General features: G+C 41.5%; 1 protein-coding gene across 3 annotated transcripts in view; it reads right to left on the bottom strand.

Annotated features, from left to right (window-relative positions):
- kcnip4a (potassium voltage-gated channel interacting protein 4a) overlaps nt 1-19,273 on the bottom strand; it is a 162,811-nt gene that overhangs the window by 109,547 nt on the left and 33,991 nt on the right. The window contains exon 1 of one of the 3 annotated variants that reach the window (XM_079580413.1): nt 3,855-4,037. The exons of the other annotated variants lie outside the window; for them this stretch is intronic. Coding sequence (XP_079436539.1) covers nt 3,855-3,939 — 85 coding nt within the window. The 5' untranslated portion in view covers nt 3,940-4,037. Of the gene's footprint in view, nt 1-3,854; nt 4,038-19,273 lie in introns of those variants that run through there. 3 annotated transcript variants of the gene reach the window in all.

Genomic DNA, 19,273 nt, shown 5'->3' on the forward strand with positions numbered 1-19,273 from the left:
TTTCAACTAATAATTACTGGTGAACAACTTCATTTTCAATTATCGAAACGAGTCTCCCGCACACAAAGGTATACAGCGAAAAAGACAGATTACACTTCCGCACAAAACCACAGGACCTTGAGGAGGAGCACTCTATTTTAGAAGGATGCTAGAAAAGAGTGGGTATTTTTGTGGGGAAATATATCCTCAGAGTCTGCCCTGTTGCGCTTGTAACCCAGACGAAGAAAAGATGCCAAAAATAAGCTTTTAGTCGAACTACAGGTTGTATTCAAACTTACAGATACAGACTTTGACTATAAATACAGACATGGGGCTATCCTCAAATTTGTCAGCTGAACAATAAATCTAAGAATCTATGAGTAAAACAGACATTAAAGCAGAACTCAGTAACTTGTGCCACTGCAGGTGTCATAGCATGTTACGGTTTTTTACTCATTAATTGTCCGTTATAGTAAATACTACCCTGACAGAAAAGACAGAAAAGATATTGTACATCCAATTACACAATGGAGACATTTTTTTTCACTCAAACTTGGCTGTAAATACTGTTTAAGTGGTGCTAGCCCGCAGTTAGCGTTGCCCATTAGCCTGTTAGCTTCTTCTTTGTGATTCCATTAGTGTGTATTGCGCCTCCGACCCGGTGCAGGGAGAGTTGGAAATGCGGTTTTCTGGCCAGAGACACCAATCGTCCCATTAACACTTGTATTACCCCAGAGGGACTGTGAAAAGTATTTATTAAGGTAAACAAGCTACTTAGTTCTTCTTTAAGAGTAAGCCAGCCAGTGTCTGAGAACCACAGCACTGTACCAACTAACGCAAACTTGTCTTCAAAAAGTGACACTACCTGATCTAAACAGATGTCCAATTCCATATCTGTATTAAAAATGTTTTGGCAGCCCTACAATGAGAGGCGAGTGCCGTTGTGAGCGAGCAATGTCAAGCGATAGGCTGGAATCGGTTACAATCATGTGAGCTTGTCCCGATGAAAAAAAAAGGGATGATGCATCGCCGAATCCGAGAAGGGTGACAGCCGACTCGGGGGCCAGCCAACTGTGAAGAAGCGCTGAAAGAGTCCTAAACGGTGTCCTCCACTGGAAAATAAATGGCAGATTTATGGCTTTTTTTCTGAGCATCGCTACAGCACTAACGCTAATGTTTGCGCAATATTCGAAATGAACCCATGAAAACAAAGCATTCACAGGAACAATGTTGCTTTGAATCGAAGGTCCAGGAAGGCAGAGGACACATTTACAGGGATAAAGTATAACCAAGATGAAACATTATACAGGGCATCAAACAACACTGTCAAGGTATCTGCGACATAACGATTTAACACTGAAAACATGATGCTTATGTCTGGCATAAATCACGCAGCTCGAAGACATCTAAATGATGGTGATGGATACTGCGGTGCACGGGTGATGCTCTGTGCTCATCTGTTACAGGCCTGTCTTCTGAAATGCTGCAGGAGATGTAAAAAAAGAATTCCCCTGGAGGAAGCAACAAATAAGTCGACGATTTCAATGTATTGAAAAGGTGCTGAAGCTGCTGTTTGGATCTATAACCTGGGAGCATGTGCATCCGTGATTTGTTTCTTTCCCTTTGGCTGCAAAAATTCAAGGACTAGTGAGTTGCAATACTGGGATGAATATGAATGAAGGCCACTGGTGTCCTGTTTTGTTCCATTGCGAACCATTATCTTCTGCACAAATGCTGCATTCTGAACATGGTTGCAGTATACATTAGGGATTACTGTGTTTGCACAAAATCTCTTGGCAATACACATAGTTCCGTTGTGCCTTGCTACAATACAACACCCTGGAATTCACTATGCCGCAGCATCTAGATGATCTATGAAGCAAAGACCACGGCTGTTCAGCCACAATAAACGTCTCAATTAAAATCCCATGGTCCACTTACTGACTTCATCCATTATTCCCATCCACTGGACACTGAAGCCAAGCCGTGCCCACTTTATGAAGCTCATTTTCTGTTTATCAAAAGCACCATGATGCAAAATCAAGGCTCCAAAGCCGTAAATATCAGGCCTCGTAAAATGGAAAGCAATATTTAAATGTTTATTGGGGAAAATGTATGCAGGAAATGTTCAAAAGCAACACTTTTTATGAGTCATGAAATTAAAACTATCACTGATTACAAAAAATGAAAAGTTTTGTCTTAAGTTTAACGATATTGTAGGTGGAGGAAGCCTGTCTTTGCACCTCAGGCAATTTATAGTTTGTTGACAGAAGGAGCTTTTTTTTGTTGTTGTAACAAGTCGACTGAAACCTAAAGCTGCAGCAGCGCACAGTGGGAGGACTTAAAAATGTGTAACTGAAATAACTGAGTGTTAACCACTCTGCCATAAACACGATAGTCATGAAATTTTAAGACCTTTGTAACACCGCTCCTATAAGGTTTTGTGGAGGCATAAATGGCAGTTCAGCTACATTATATTCCACAGTGCATGGAGTCAATTGAAACAGCACGTTTCGCCTCACTCAGCACGAATACAGTAATTGGCCTTACTCCAAAGGGAAATATGTGCAGCCTTATATTTAACAGGATCAATAATTAATAGGCACTGCCACTAATAATAGAGACCATAACAGTGTAGTAAAACAAACACCTTTGGCGTTGCTTTATTTAATGGCGAGTCCAGGAAAGAATGCTTATGAATATATTAACTTTATTACAACAAGAGTATCACAACGCGACCTCATGACCTTCTGGCTTTCAAGGCGACCAGTGCTGTATCCATCTCCTTTCGATTGATGCCTTTCCCTCCAAGTCTATATTTTAAGTATAATTGAAAGTCTCGAGTCGTTAACAGCTTTTATAGAGCAGCCTGTCAATAGAACTTCAGTCGGTACCGCACTTGTTCCCCGCTGAAGGTCAAGGAGGCAGCACCAATCTAGGGCAAGGCTGTGCAGAAATATTCCATACATTAAGAGCCCACTTTGAGCCCTTTCAACTGGTACGGCTTTTTATGGCACATAAAAAGGCTTTGGGGATCCAAGGCAAAAAAATGTCTGTTTCGCATGTTGAGAATCATGTTGAATCTCATTAGCATGTGCACATAGCACCTCTGAAGGCAGTAGCAGTATCTCACTTACACACACACTGCAGTAATCACCAAGTCAACCACCTCAGTCAATACACAGGGGGCTCTACCACACAGAAACTGCCATATATGATAATAATAGCACTTTACCATAATCATATGGAGATGTAAATATGGTTATGGAAAAGTAATCTCAAGGCGACCTATATAATCTGCAACCCAAACACATAAGTGGGGTAGAAGCCAAAAGAAGCAACAGCAGACAACTGCATGGGATTAACGTATGCTACTGCAGCCAACCTTTACACCACACTTAACTCATCATGAGTAATCTTCTCCTAATCCGCCATAATCCCAGATATAATCTTGTTAAAACCATTGCATCACTCAATGTTTTATTAGCCAAAGCTCTTGGTGTCTGTGTCCAGAACAAAAGGCAAAGTAAAAGATTTAAAAAAAAAAGTACAATGTTAACACTTTCAGCTCTACAAGAAATGTAATCAATGTGAATGAAAGTTTAATATAGATTAAGTGCAGTATCCATTATCCTTTTTGCCAAATGTGCGCCTCTACTCTTTTTTTTCTACACTTAAGACTAATGGCAGGATAAATATATCTACTTACAACAAAGTATCAGGAGGTGCAACCTGGCCAGTCTCCCAGCAAAGTCCCATGTGTGAAATCCGCTCTTTGTTTTGAGCTAATTCAGTCCACCCGTGAAGTACAAAAAAAGCAACAAAAACGAAACAATAAAACACAGCCCGAATAATTGCCCCGGAGGTTGACTTACCGGTGTTTAGCGTCCCCGTGATAAGTCTGAACAGGTACTGCGCGAACCGAAAGATCTCCCTCTTGCACCTCTTCCTGCAGCTCATCTTGGTTTCGGGAGGTTGCGGAGGTGAGCGCAGCGGAGGGGTGTAACTTTGGGATAGATCCAGCTTTGACTTTTTTAAAATTTTTGTTTCACTTTTGACGCTGTCCCGCGGCCGACCGGTGGGCTTTTACCTTTTCTCCCCCGCTCCTCTCTCGGTCCCTCTCTGTCAGCGTGGCGGTGCACTGATGATCATGAGTGAGGGGGGGGGGCTTGTCCGTCGCCTCTGGGTGTCTTCCCCAAGCTTCAGGTTGTCAGAAGAGCTCTTTTTTCTCCCCCTTTTGTCTGGTCATAAATATTTACCTCGCTGTCTCTTGGGACCTTCCCCCCCCTTGACTTTCCCTGAACTCCACTGAGCGTTTCTCGCGTTACTACTCTCCTCTCTCTCTCTCTCACACAAACACAAACTCCCGCTCCTCGTGTAGTGCGCCCGCCGCTCGCTCTACTCTAGCCATCTGTGGATGTTTTACCCTGGCTGACGGTTGCCATGGAGGCGTGGTCTGATTGGTCCGAGAGTAGGGTAGAGTAAGGAGGAGAAGACGGAGAGATAGGAGGGGGAGAGGGAAAGAAAGAGAGAGGGAAGCGCTCGCCTGGGTGAATCAGCATTGACAGTACATTATGGGGCCGGCCGCGTGATGTGTAATTGGACGTTTAGCCCGGTGAGTGACGGTAATGGCCGGCGTTAATGCCTCGGCTCACGGGACACATGTCAGAATTGTAAACACAATATCACGTGCGGCTCCAGGTTGGCGGAGATGTTTTTTTTTCCCCAAACGTGGTGTCAAGGGTGAAATGAATAAAGAGCGGCGTACGTGATGACATTAGGACCAGCCAAGTGCATCATCTTCTCTGCTAATTGCCCAGCCCGTATCAGCCGCACTGTACCGGCAATTGGGCTCATTTATCACTGCCAAGCTCTCGTACACGGGAACCCACTGGCATTAAGTCAGACCTTCAAGCGTCGCTGTTTGGCTTGTTTCAATATTTGCATGAGAAAACACGAACCCGGCATGTTCGTCTCTGATTGCGTGTCCATCAGGCGAGGTATGAAGTCAGGTTTAGGTCGGCAATCCGCAGGTCGCGAGACGGAGATGGCGGTCTATTTCGGTAAACCAGTCTCGGCGGATGTTGACCTTGCACTTGGTTCAGCGTGTTTTCAGAGCAGATAGACACTCCGGACAGCCGCGAGTGTCCGGAGGATTGGGGTTCTGGTTTGAAAAAAGCACAATTTCAAGGAGAAACTTCTTAGTGGGTCAGAGCAAGAACCCGAAGTAGAGCAACAGCTCAATCAGGTAAATAATTTAGCACTTACCTAAGGGGTGCAACAGGCGTCTGCCGTGTGATTAAGGAGCTGAGACACGGAAGAGTAACTTTTCAAGCATTATAGGAGCAGCTAGTATTGGAAAATGAAGCTCAGAGCAAATTGCTGTCATATATTCCAATATAAATATATGGCAATTAGAGATGCCCCGATCCAGCTTTTTTGCTTCCGATACCGATACTGGGTTTTGAGTATCTGCAGATATCCGATATGTACTGTCTTAAAAGTGTCTTTCGCTGAATTGAATTGACTCTTTTCTTCATTTTATCAAAAAAGTAAGATTTTATTGTCATGATTTTGCAGATGAATTATCAATTATAGCTATTCATAAACTAATGGATAAACATTTAACAAGGATCAATTGACTTTTCTACACTAGTTATCCTTGGGTAAATGACAGGCTTCAGGTTACATTAATATAAACAACTCACATGAAGTGATCTGATCATTGCAAATATGTTTGATCAGTTATTTCTTCAACTAAAATACAAACACTTGGCTTCAGCTTTGGCCGATTTAATCATAGACTGTAGAAAATAATGGACGTCTTATGCTCACTCCTCCCCGTTTACCAGATTGACCACGGCCGTGGGGCAATTCATGGCGGATTTACAGGCTCCCCCTCCCCAGCTCTGACGAAGCATGTTCCTAAAAAGGACATACGGGCGGGATTTTCACCGTAGACTCGGCCCTTGCGTGACGTGTAGCTCGCGCTGCTCCAATGCTAACAGTCCGAGCCTCGTTAAATACGAGATTTCAAAAAATCATATTACGAAAACCAGCCTGGTTTCATATATTGTTATTAACCCAGCGTTATCTCAGGAGGAAGATCTAGCCTAGTCTAGCGTTGAAACAATTGAAACCAGGCTTTAAAGTAGTTTTTAACGTGTCTAAAGTCCAATGCTTTTCAATGGGGGCCTAGCGGCGATATGGAGGTACTGCAGCAACGGCGGAGCAATGGCGGCCCCCACGTTTGTGGTCAAAAAGCAGGGCAGCCAGCGGCCATTGGATTTAATATTTTTTTTTGCTACTTTTGGTATTTCTATCATAGTTTCTGTCTCAGCTTTGATTAGTTTTCATTAGCAATAGCATGCACCCGCTAGCTTTAGCATGCTATTGCTAGCGCAGCAATTTGCGGCGATCAAAAATCACATTTGTGTAGGTTAAAATTAACTCATCGATTGAATTCTAAAATGATATACAGCATGCCCATATTCACATAGCTGTAGGTGGTAAAAGTTGTGTTTTTGAGGCGTTGAGAGCCAAAACTACTTCAGTATCGGATATTTGTAGCCGATGCCCAATATCATATTTTTCCCAGTATCAGTATCTGATCGGTGCATCCGTAACGGCAATACATCCACATGACAGATGACTTTGACATCAATATTTTTCTGTGACTGTTTACTTTTAATGAATGAGGTACATTGGAACCACTTCTATCATTTCATAAACATCACCAACCTAAGCTGTAAATTAAATATTTATGTTTGTAGTGTCATTCCAAAACAGTCAGCGTGCATGCTACATACCCTACCTTTCATTTGCACAACCTCACCAATGTGTTAGTTTTGTCCAATGCACTTGACTGGCCACTCATCGAACCGAGTTTAACATCAGTGCGACACAACGAGATCAAGCATCTGTAGCACGAGATCAATTTTCAAACCCAACGGGGACAAGGTTTCCCCAATACCAACTGTCAATGGCACAAAGAGTTCAATGAGTTTCCACACCTTGCCATTGCTGAGGGCGACAGATGGCCTGCCTCTCACATGAACGATTAGCAAACAGCGAAAACATTCTTATAGTACACAGTGTGACCAACAGGGACAGCATTCGAAGACCTCTCCGTTTCGCTCCACGGCACAAGAAGCCCGAGTTATTTACAAGTCTTTACGTTGAGTTTGGGGATAGTGTGAAGAGTGGAGCAAATCGCCACATTCCACGTCCATATAGAGTCCGGAAAAATTCAGGATGTGACATGCTTAAGTAAGTGGTGTCCAGATGCAGAGGAACGATTATCTGGACGACTTTGCACCGATCAAAAAGTTGGAGGAAAAGACAATGAATGCTCTCAAATACACAAAGGTCTAAAGCAAAATAGAAGGTTAGCGCTATCTTAATAAAGCCTTTGAGTGGAATAGTTCAGGACTTCTTTGTAAAATAGGGGCCAAAAACAGAGAATATCTTTGTCAGTCATGGGTGAATTGTAGTAACATCCTGTAGTTAATCCTCAAGGCGGGGAGTTTACATTGCTGCGATACCACCCTCTAGTGGCAAGAAGGCTCGCTGTAATGGAATCCTATGGGGACTTTGTACGTGTCAAAAACAACTTCAAGGCCTGGCTGATTCTAAAGACTTCGATTGTTTCTAAAAATAGAGGTTCCTCCAGTGACAACTCTCTTTATAGCTGGTTTTTGTTCTATGGAATTCTCAAGTTTGACTGACAGACCCTGGAGGACTGTGGAGGCTCGTTCTTGCTCCGCCCATTCCATGTGGACAGAGTTACCTGCCTTTTTAGGAACATGCTCTTTAGGAGAAATCACGGTCTACTAATAATATATCTATGGGTATACCCCTTTAACAGAATCAATTCAAATATCAATCTTCACATTTTCAAATTAAAGAGTGGAACTGTTTGGAGGATGAGCTTAAGTCCTGTTAATCATAATTCCTGTTTATAGGAAAGTTTACAGCTGCAGTTTTGAGAGTGTGAATCCCTAATGTACATTCACTTTCAGTGTGGACACTAATAGTTCGTGAAAAGGGAAGGCAAGAAGCTAAGCCTCAGCCTGAAGCTTCACAAAACTAATTAACCAAACTTGAGGTAACTGGCTGATGTTGTTGTTGTTTCTGTTTCTACAAAACAATGCATAAGTAAACTAGCTAAGTTGAGACACTGAGCTGTTGGTCAGAGAATTCCACAGTATAGGATACAAACATCATCCACAAAGCAGTAAGTCATGGTTCCTGAGTGAGGGTTTGATGAGTGAGGGCTATCGCCAACTCTCAACTGGCCCAATCTATACTCTAGCTATTTAACGCACTACACTTCTACTGTAGTGGAGATGGAAATGACAACAAGGAGATAACAGGATTAAAAGAGAATTATAATACACAGACTATACAGTAATATGCCTGTCCTACGCAAGGCAAACGCGTGATAATAATGTCAATTTGAATTGAACATAAGATTGGTATTGGAACCTACCTGAAAGAACTACAGTGTAAACCTGTGATAAATCTCTAACTACATCTTCAAAAGTAAGACTAACGATGTAGTAATGCTTTTTTAGGTATACTTCGTCCGATCAATTGTTTCTTTTTCTTTTGGTTCATTCTATAAACATCTGTAACAAATGTACCAAGCTTCTGTGTTATGCATTTAAATGCTCTTCTTGGTAAAAGTTTAATGGAACAGGCCACTGTTTTTACATACTGAAATATGTTCTTACTTAAGCTTAGACGAGTTGATGCGTACCTGTCTGGTCTTTGTGCGTGCCCTCAGTCAAATGACCAAAGATTTGGCTTCTCCCAATGTATTCTTATAGCTCCAAACAGGGGTGAAGTTTGAAGCTACAGGTACGCATCAACTCGTCTAAGCTTAAAAGGGGCTAGACGCAAGTTTGCCATTTTATACTCACTACTGCCACCTCAGGTCATACGTGTAACTGCACCTTCTATATTAAGCTCCTGCATGACGGCACTTCGGACCCGAACTAACACCTTTTTGAGAGACAGTTCATGATTTTAGAGGCTGTGGTGAACAGGTCTGGGCTCATTCTACACATTAGGAGATGGCTGGAACATGTAGGGGGAGGAAAATACATTATTTTAACATTTTTAAACTCTGTATAGTCCCTTTAAGTAAGAACATATCTCAGTATGGAAAAACGGTGGCCTATTCCTTTAAAACTGACAATTGTATCCTTAATAATCTGTATGTGTTCAGCTCAGGAAGGATTTATTTGTATATAAAGTCAATGTAATCTAGACCATATCATTTATTATGTTATGTAAAAGTATATTGAACTGAATATGAGGTAGGTGCTTATAAGCTTTATTGCTTCAGCCTACTCCATTTTGAGCATCCGCAACTGTATGGTTTTTGAAAGACAAAATGAATGTAAAAAAAATTGCTCAAAATACACTGAAACTAAAGTAAATAAAAAAGACAGCAGGAAAACGGCAGAAGTATGAGGACAACAATACACACCATCATACAAAGAGCGCAGGTGCACTAGTAATTAGACTTCAGCAGGAGACAGTCACTCCTCAGTCTTGGAGTACACTGTGATAGCACTCTACAACCCTGATTTGACTAGACGCTCCAGAGAACCCTTGTGCTTCCTCCATGATGAAGCGCCGACTCATTTCACCTGTGTTCTCGCGGAGAATCGACCCCCTGGAATGACATAATCCTATATTGACAAGGGAGGATTTGGCAGAAACTTTCAAAATTTCAAAATGTGAAACTTTTCCCCCGGACAAGAAAAGCCACGAAAAAGGCAAAATGAAGCATGAATGTTATGCTTTGCCTCAGTGGATATCCACAGTTGTCAGAATAGTTCAGTGAAGTTTTCCATCTGCAATCTCCCACAAACTTTCTGCTTTCGGGTTCCAAGAAAATGAGCTTGTTCATGCGTCGCCCGCGGCACAAAACAGCAGCAACACAAAATGGCCCGCATAGTGAGAAAAGTTGACAGAAATATTGATCCGACAGTGCCACCATTAGCACTCAGCCCCGTGTAACAGCAGCCATAGAAAACCCTCAAGAATGTGTTTGTTTTGGTTAGATGGCGGCACAATTTACAGCCCAACACATCCAACGAAAGATGTCACAAATTGCAGCTGCAGCGGAAGTGAAACAACATCTTAGGAGTGAAAGCATGAAGCGTCTCTCAAGAGGAGCCAGAGATGATGCATGTCGTGAAGATTGGCTCTTTTATGGTTTGTGTTCATGTGGCATCGGCACAGAGCCTACAGATTCATATTTGGGTGGAGAACATGGTAGAGTTTCCCTTTTACCTGTCCAAATGCAGCTGTTTTGGTCTGACTTATGCTTTATTTCTGTAATTGCTGCACCAAACCACATGGAACAAAAACTAAACAAAGTTTAATATCTTCTCTGTCCATTTTGTAACTTAGTTTTGTTTGAGATTTAAAATACATAATATCAGACTCAAAAAATGAGCCCTGAATAAATCAGATCGAAACAAGAAATTCAATGACCAGCTGCAAACGTGAGCATTTTCTGAAATGGTGCACCTGCAGCACAAGCCCCATCAATTATTCATCTTTATTAACCCACCGCTAAAAGATAGCTGTGTTGACTCATATATAATGAATGTTTTTAGAAGTAATTCAACTTTGTGTTAAGTAATGATTTGGCTATTTGTATCACGGGTGATTCTGGCCTGGAAAATAAATTGAGACCTTGAAGTTTATATCCATGAAAACATACAGTGCTGCAGTGCTTCAAAGCTTCAGGCACAAAGGCTGCAGATTGTTTTAAGTCGAGCCTCCACAAGAAAGCAGAGGAATCAGTAAAAAAAACAAAAAAAAACTGCAATGTCTCGCACAACAACAGAAAACATTCAGATCTGATAAGCCCAGTTTTACTTATATATGCTTATATTTCCATTGTCATCATATGTATAAACTTTTCATGAAGTGACGGCCCATCTCTCACCAATGAATCGCAACATTATGACCACAAGCCTATTTCTGGTTGTATCCTTATGGCTAACCTGTCATTTACCTTTGCATTCATGTAAGTGTTCATTTCAATTCACTAAGATAATGAGACACCATATTTGTCAATGCACTCGCTTTTACTTGGATATATTCCCCAGAAAACAAATAACAACAGACTCAACAGAAATGTTGTGCTGAGTAGAAAGAAAGCAGAGAAAGGACAACGACTGCAGTTGCAGCTGTTTACGGTTCAATACAGGGAATAAATCCTCTGAGACTTTCTGCCTAAACATCTCTACCGCAGTGTGAATTTAAAAGTAGGAGGAGGATAAGTGGAAACAGCAGCTGGACTGTACAGCATTGGGCAAAGGAATCTGATCTGGAACGTCTGGGCAAGCTGCCCACTCATTACAGAAAATAAACTCCTGCATAAAAAAATCACCAAATTACTGAAACACATGGTTGACACAATATTCCTATTGAGAGATTAAAATTTCTGCTCTGTGTATTAATAAACTCTCGGATTCATAGTTTTAGTCCACTATTGATAAACACAGCGTCAAAGTAAGGGACAGAAACCAGAGGAAAGATGGATGATGAAGCAAAGCCATTACAAAAACGTTTGATCAGTCGTGCTTAGCTGCCACTACAGGAAAGGTTAGACGATTTGTTAAAACCATATAATGAAAAGACTGGGACGTGCAGGTCAAGTTCTCTGACCCCCGTGATAATAAATAGCTACGGGGAAAGCCTCAAAGAATGCTTTTCACGCAATTATGTGAGAGGATCAACTTAGTGTCGTGAGAATTAATGACAATAGACGTAAATAATATTTCAACAAACAGGCAAGTCGCAGACCAATTAGGAAACAAGGACAAGACATTAATAACCACTTCAACAGGCTCCACCCATAAGAAAATGACCGAAAAAATTCTGTTTTTAGAGTCTTGAAGATGGTTTAACAATAATTAAGATATGGTTAGTCTAGTGAAGGGCTGTTTTAGTGCGATAATATTACCATGCGCTGTTTTTTTTCGAAAGGAAGTCATTTGGAATTCCTTCTCGCAGTTTAGTGCTTTTCAGGAACTCGAGAAAGCCGTTTTGCGGTGACAATGCGGAGCGTCACTGCAGATAAGAGCCGGGTCGATATCTCCAGACAATAATGAATAGCTTATGACATCAGTGTACTAATACCAGCGCTACTGCTCCCCGGGGACACCGGCGCAAAGCATATGGGACGCCTCCCCACATTAAATCTGCCTTTCCCTGCTTTGTATGCACTAACCACTCTGATACCAGCCTGTTTATTCCTTCTCTTGTGGGCAGAAAGGAAAGTGAATGACAATAAAATGAGGAATTGTCGCGGCGAGCATATGGCAGGGAGAAGCTGCCCAAACAGTCGCGACCACTGCAGTAAGTGGCATTCATTACCGGGCCGTTCGGAATTAGCCGACGCATGTTTCGAAAAGGTCATTATGGGGAAAGTGATACAATCCTCTTCGCTTAGAATCTGCTGATGGGATAGTTGAAGCGGACCCTGGTGAAAGCTGAAATGCTACACACTATCTCCTCCTATCCTTCCTCTTGGGCCAGAATGTGCAGCCTTTATTGTATATATACGGAAAGTTTATCTGGGCCTCGGTATCGGGGGCTATTTCGAGCAGATCAAGGCTTTCGAACAAGACACTGATAAGGGAGACTGGCTTTGTAGGCCCATTCACAAGCAGACTTTAGGACGGATCTGTAATGGAAAGAATAGAGGAAGAAGAAACCTTAGCCCCCAAACAGGATAAGCCTCCCCGGTCGCTTTTAAGTCCAGTGTTTTTTTCTCCCCTTTTGCGGTGAGAACTTGTCAACTAGACTTTATCTTCGGGAATAAAGCATGCTCGCCTGCATAAAAGCCAATTTATCTCGGAAGATCTTTCTGTGTTGCTGTGTATATTTTCCACCAACAGGCTGGGATTGAAAAAACTGACCTTCACAAAACCATAAAAGCTTTGTTTGTGGAGTTTCTATCCTTGCCCAAAGGCTTTTGGTGTTTCAGTGACACAGGAGCCACTTAGACCTAAAGCTTTTAAACTCATTCATGTCATGACAGGAGCATGGAGTGAGGCTTCAGGCGCATACAAAGAAAACTTATTCAGGCTTGTTTAGTCTGATGTGATGCCAATAGGCCAGATGCGGCACTCTGTCGACATGTCATTGTCACGCAGTGTGAGAGAGACATTTTTCATGGGGACTGCTGCAGGCATAAGCAAGTCAAATCAATGGGAAAGCTCTAAACGCTGTTAATTGGAGGTGAGAGAAGTTCTGAAGTTTGCGCTGAATGACACTGTGGATGTCGATAAAAAGAGACAACAGTACAAGCAAACAGGCTGTTTCAAGTTTGAACTACAACAATGGCCTTGAAAACAGGGAACCCTTTAGATGTATAAACGGCATCTCTGGAATCACCCATATATGGTCATGTTTGAAGCAGTTGAGGGGGAAAACAAAGAGAAAAATCTAGATAGATAGATAGATAGATAGACCTTTATTGTCCCACAGGGGGAAATTTGTTTTCACAGCCGTCACAGAACTAAACTAAACTTTCTATGATTAATCCAAAACTACTTTAACCTTTACTTTAACGACAAAAAAAAAAACGTGCTGGAAAAGCAACAAAAAAGTGACGAAAACACAGCGAAAACACAACAAAGAAAGCAGTGAAAGAGCAATGGAAAAAGAAAAGAAAAAAATGGAAAAAAAGAGAAAAAAAAAAACGCTTCAAAAATGTGACAAAAACGCTTCAAAAATGTGACAAAAACGCTTCAAAAATGTGACAAAAACGCTGCGACAATGTGACAAAGTTATGATCACTTTTCTAAGTCTCAAATGAGACGTTACACTGTTGCTCTCCCTTCGAGAAACCTTTTAGATTTGTGTAAAGCTCTCGTTTCATGTGGGGGTTAAGAGGTTAAGAGGAGAATGCTGAATGAATGTACTTTTCTACCCAATAGCGATACAAAGAGGAGCAAAGTAGTTCAACAGTCCATAACTACATAAATAATGGAGAATGCTAACGTGTTGCTTCAAGTTAGCATCGTGCTTCATGCTAACGCCAGCTACGAATTCCGTTTTTTCCGCTTCTACTGAACAATCTACTGTGAAAAAACATCCATATGGACCCAATTTATCTTTATTTGTGTGTGAGAAATAAGGTTATATTCTGCCAGAAAACGGATAAAGAGTGAATTATTTTTTTTCCCTCCCACTCGGTGAGGCCACACCCCCTTGTATCTATTCCCACTGCCCTTTCACAGTAAGAGTGTTCTTTGTGTGTAATATCTACTAACTAATGGATGCCACCACACAAGGGTATTTGAGAGGAAATGTCTTCTGCATCTGAGAGACAAGCTACGGATAAACAGCTGAAGTTGGACCGATGTAAAATTGTATTATTTATTGTGAGGTTCTCAGATGCTCCAGTATTCATAAGGGAAGCAGATGTTCTTGGTGTTCTCTTCCATGTTCAAAGAGAATCTTCGTCATTTTTCCCTAAAGTGAGAATATGTGATAGTTTATTACCTTTTCAAACATGAAGTAGGCACACAGAAAGAAAGTCCAGCTTCTTCTCCACAGTCTCGCGCAGCTTGATTGAATAACCACCAAGAAAGGGAGAGAGCTGAGCCTGCATTGGCGAGAGCAGTGCCCAGAGCCACTGTTGCGCAAACCAGCCAAGCCTGATGGCACACTGAAGGCGCAGGCATCATGAATCTCAAAACCATGACTGAATTGGGAAAAGGGGCCAGGGTGAATCACGAGGGAAATGCAGATGGCATTTAATTATGGTTTTATAGAGTGCTGCTCGTACCTGGAACAGTTTTGGCCCAATATTGAGTGTTTTGGTCATTTCTCACCAAAGTCAGGTTTACCTACAAGGACCCGACTGCTTGTGCCACAACCTATGAAATATTAATCCTTCCCCAGAGTTGCGAGATACTGGCAGAAAATGCACTTCACTGAGATAGGCAAAAATACTGACAGAGCGGGTTAGATTAGCTCCATATTTTTTTTCATCTGCGGCTTGTTGCTCATGTCGGAGATAAAGCGTCGTCAGATGTGAATTGGAATCTTTCACAGGTTTTCCCGGATATCGGTTTGATGGGAGGTTCCCTATGCACAGAATACCAATCAGAGTTGAAGCAGTAAATCACTTTGATGCTCCGATATTCCCCTTGCACGAGAATTCTTGCAAGGTTGAAACATTTCCAATAATAACTCAGTAATGAATCTGTTTGTGTGGGTGCCAGTTGATCGAAACAGTAGCAAAGCCAAGTTTACTCACGGGATATAGCGCCGAGGGTTCTCGAAGCGTGTGTTCCATACGCTGGTGGTATACACATGAAAAAGGGCAGCACATTATGAGAACAAATTGCAATCATTATCAATATTGCGATATTTTATTAAACCATTTGAACACAGTACGTTTTGACAGTTCTCAAATCGCAAGTTGTATCAAAACTTGTTTACCTTAATAAATCCTTTCCGTAGTTCCTCTGGGGGTAATACACGTGTTAATGGGATGATTGGGGCGTCTTTCATCTCCCCCTGGTGACACTTGCAACTTTCCTGCCCCAATACCAACTAATAGACGAAGAAGAAGCTAACATGCAAACAGGCAAAGCTAACTGCAGGCTAGCGCCACTTAAACTGTATTTACAGCCAAGTTTGAGTGAATAAAAATTATCTCCATGGTGTAATTGGGTGTACAATATCCTTCTCTCCCTATGTATTTTCTGTCAGCGTAGTATTTACTCTCAAGGACATTTAATGAGTAAGAAAACGCAACATGCTACGACACCTGCAGTGGCGCTTATGGCCTCTGGGGGCATGAGTTACTTACTACTGCTTTAACTTCTTCTTCCATTTTCTCCAGTTCAGCTTTACCCAAATCTAAAAGCTTGGTGGTGCCTGTAGGCCAGTGTAGTGCACAATTGATAGCTTTGAAGACCTGTATAACTGATTATAAGTTTTTTTTGTCATGCTGTCATCGTGTTTTCATCAGCTTTTCATCGCATTTTTGTCACTTTTTTGTGGCTTTTCCATCACATTTTCATCCTGTTTTTGTCGCGTTTTTGAACGTGTTATTGTTTCTTTTCAGGCACGTTTTTGTCGCTCTTTTGCCACTTTATTGGTGCAATTTCATCCTCGTTTCTGCCTCCATTTTGATTTGTTCAAGAGTGCTTCTAGGTTTGGGTAAGGCCGAACTGGAGAAAATGTACTCGGTTCAGGTGGGGGTCCAGAGGTTAACAAATACTAAATGAGTACTCAGACAAAGCCAAAGTATCACCCAATATTGGAATACTGATCATTTTGGCTCCATATTGCTTGAATGTTTGTAGTGCAGTAAATCATAGCAGAGTGGTGATACGGTTTGTAGTGGGCTCACTTCACCAAGGTCTACTTTGGTTGCTTCAGTAATAATAAGGCAGTGTCCGTGGGGGTTGGTTCTGAGTAACAACCCACCACAGTTATGAGGCATGAGGAGCACTTAATGATCTCAATCAAATGTTGAATTGTGTCTATTATACACAGAGCCAATACAACAAAAACATCTATTCCGCAAGAAAAATTCCGAAAGAAAAAGACTGTGGAGAAAGAAATGATGGCAATATCTCGTGTATAAAGTCCATTTTGGCTTTGAGTTTCTGTGTGTCTAATCAGAATAAACACAGGAATACAAAAGTAAATATAGGAACAAAGTGATAAGACTCCAAAATATGGGATTGGAAAAACAAGGCTAATTGCTTTCAGTATCCAGCATTATCTAATGGGATTTGCGTAATTGTATCTCAACTAAACTGCAGAAACACCTACAGGGGGTAATTAAAATCTCTTTGATATTTTTTTAACACTGTTGTCGTTATTAGACACAGAACATTCACTTATTGTAATATCAGAGTGAACAATGTAAAACTGATTAAATACTTCCAACTGAACCTAAGTACTAAAAGCATTATGCTATTTGTACAGCGAGTCATTAAAGATATAACGTTCATCCTACAAATGAACTTGAGATGAAAAGCTTTAGTTTTCAGCCTCGGAGCAATAAAAAGGCAATAATCTCCAATTGTCGGTAAAATTGCCTTTGCGTTGAGATTACAGAAATCTATCAGTGAAAAGTAAAGAAAAAAAAAAAACAATGCCAACTTTAAACACTTCGTTAGTTTAGAGGCAGAAGACAAACTTTCATTCCTGTTTTGATAATGTGATGATTTTGCAAGTTGTCGACACACTGCAATGCACTACACAATTCTCGCTGACAAAAAGCTATTTACTTTGTGACTCTATAAGGGGGTGAGAAAAAATAAAACTACTCAGCTTTTTCCCCTTAGGGACCGGGCAAATTACATCTATACCGTCAATGCTGTACAAATGATCATTAGCAGCGTAATTACTGGGAGGCCATCGCGTTTGAAATTCATCAGGAGAAGTGGATTGCCAGTAAGAACTCTTAGGGCAGAAGGGAATGCATCGCAAGAGGATTATGCGGTTGCTAATGTGCTCGTCCGTACAAAAATGCGCCATTTTCTCCACAGCGAGGGCAAGGAAGGGGTCAAGTTTCAGGAGAAGATATAGTGGCTCGCTGAGGGATTTTTATGATGGTTAGGAATATTGTACTGTGTTTGTAAACGCCAACTGGCAGGGCTAGGGAAGCTGCTGTAGGTATCCTTCTAATCCAGAGGTCATATTTAATCATCCGCATATAAGACATCCTTCCATCAGAGCCACTGTCTCCTCACACAAAATGTGACCAATGCAACTGATAACATAATAATAAAATAGGCTTGGATTTGTACTGCACTTTGTAGGATTGACAACTTCTCAAAGCCCAACACAAGACCGCTGACCTTTGAATCCGCCCGGAAATGCTCTAACACATGGGTGCCCAAAGTGGCCAAAATGAGGCCCGCCGGAACAATTCTGTCGGCCCACCAGATGGTGGCCTATTTTTGCCGCCGTGTATGGTTAACACTAATTTCTCTTAACTTCTCCCATTCATTCTCAATGGTAAGCCCTTGCAGTATGGATGCAGTACACTTTTTGGCCATCAGCGTCAAATTGGGGGCGCTGTTTCGCTCCTTCAGCAAAGTTAAGGAAACACTGTTGTTGAGCAGTCTTTATCAATTACACAGCGTCGTAGCACATCAACTGTTTTGTCATCAACAATCAGTTTTCTAACTTTTTTAGATACATGTTAAAAATTGGCTGAACTGACACTTTCAAAATGATCTAAAATCAAATTTTCCTTGAGATAACAAATTAATTAGGTAAAGTCACTGTAGCTACTGTAGATACAGGTGTCGCCTTGACACTGATAAGCACTTGTTTTTCCGTAGTGGAAAGAAGCGAAGTAGAACGAACAACAGTCCAAGTAAAACTACAAAGTTTGGTAGCACTTACATCTGGGAGCAGACTTTTAGTGTCATGACCCTCAACAAGTCCAGACTCAGAGGTGACTGACTGACTCACACCTTGATGACATACTCACCTTGTCAGCGAGCCAGCTGCAACCTAACATGAACAAGCTGATAATGTCCAAAGACCAGCTTCATGCCCCTCACTATAAGCAGTTTGTACTGTTGAAGATGCAAGGATTGTTGCTGCAATTTTGTGGCTGCAATTGTTTTTTTTTGTTCTCCTAAAACTAGGCTTTTGTAGCATGTTATTTGCACAGATAGAAAGTAACTAGTATTATTTGCAGTTATATGTGTTTCACGCTTGAAAAAAAGGCACAATTTCCTTTTTGGCCTTCCAAGACAAAAAAAGTTTGGGCAACCCTGGTCTAACTACTAACCCGCCCAAATTCATTAGCGTCGCATTTTAGAATACAATTTTAAGAACAAGGTCTTGCAGATAATAGTCATTATTTGCCAACGAAAAGAGGCAAAGAACAATGTGCGTGTTTTGTAGTTTTAGCACGACTTATACATATTGTGGAGTTTGTCACAAAAAAGCTGATTCCATATTGTCAAACACACACCAAGAAAAGTGCTCCACTTGACAGTATACTCTGCAGAGCCACTGTGTTAGTATTGGGTGTAAGGTTAACTGTCATAACAAAGCATATATTGTCGCATGCTAAAAGGCTGCACAGGCCAGGTTCTTTCCTCCTCTTTCCATGACCTCATTTTGTTTCGTTGGGAGGGTCCTGGTGTGATTTGTTGACCCAATTTCCGCAGGCGTACGGGCGGACTGACGTGCGCGGGCTACAATAGTTACTTAAGAAGGATGGGGCTTGTCCGGCGGGAGCACTGATATGTCTTGTTTTCCC

Source organism: Gobius niger (genome assembly GCF_951799975.1).
Source record: "Gobius niger genome assembly, chromosome: 21".
Lineage (NCBI taxonomy): Eukaryota > Metazoa > Chordata > Actinopteri > Gobiiformes > Gobiidae > Gobius > Gobius niger.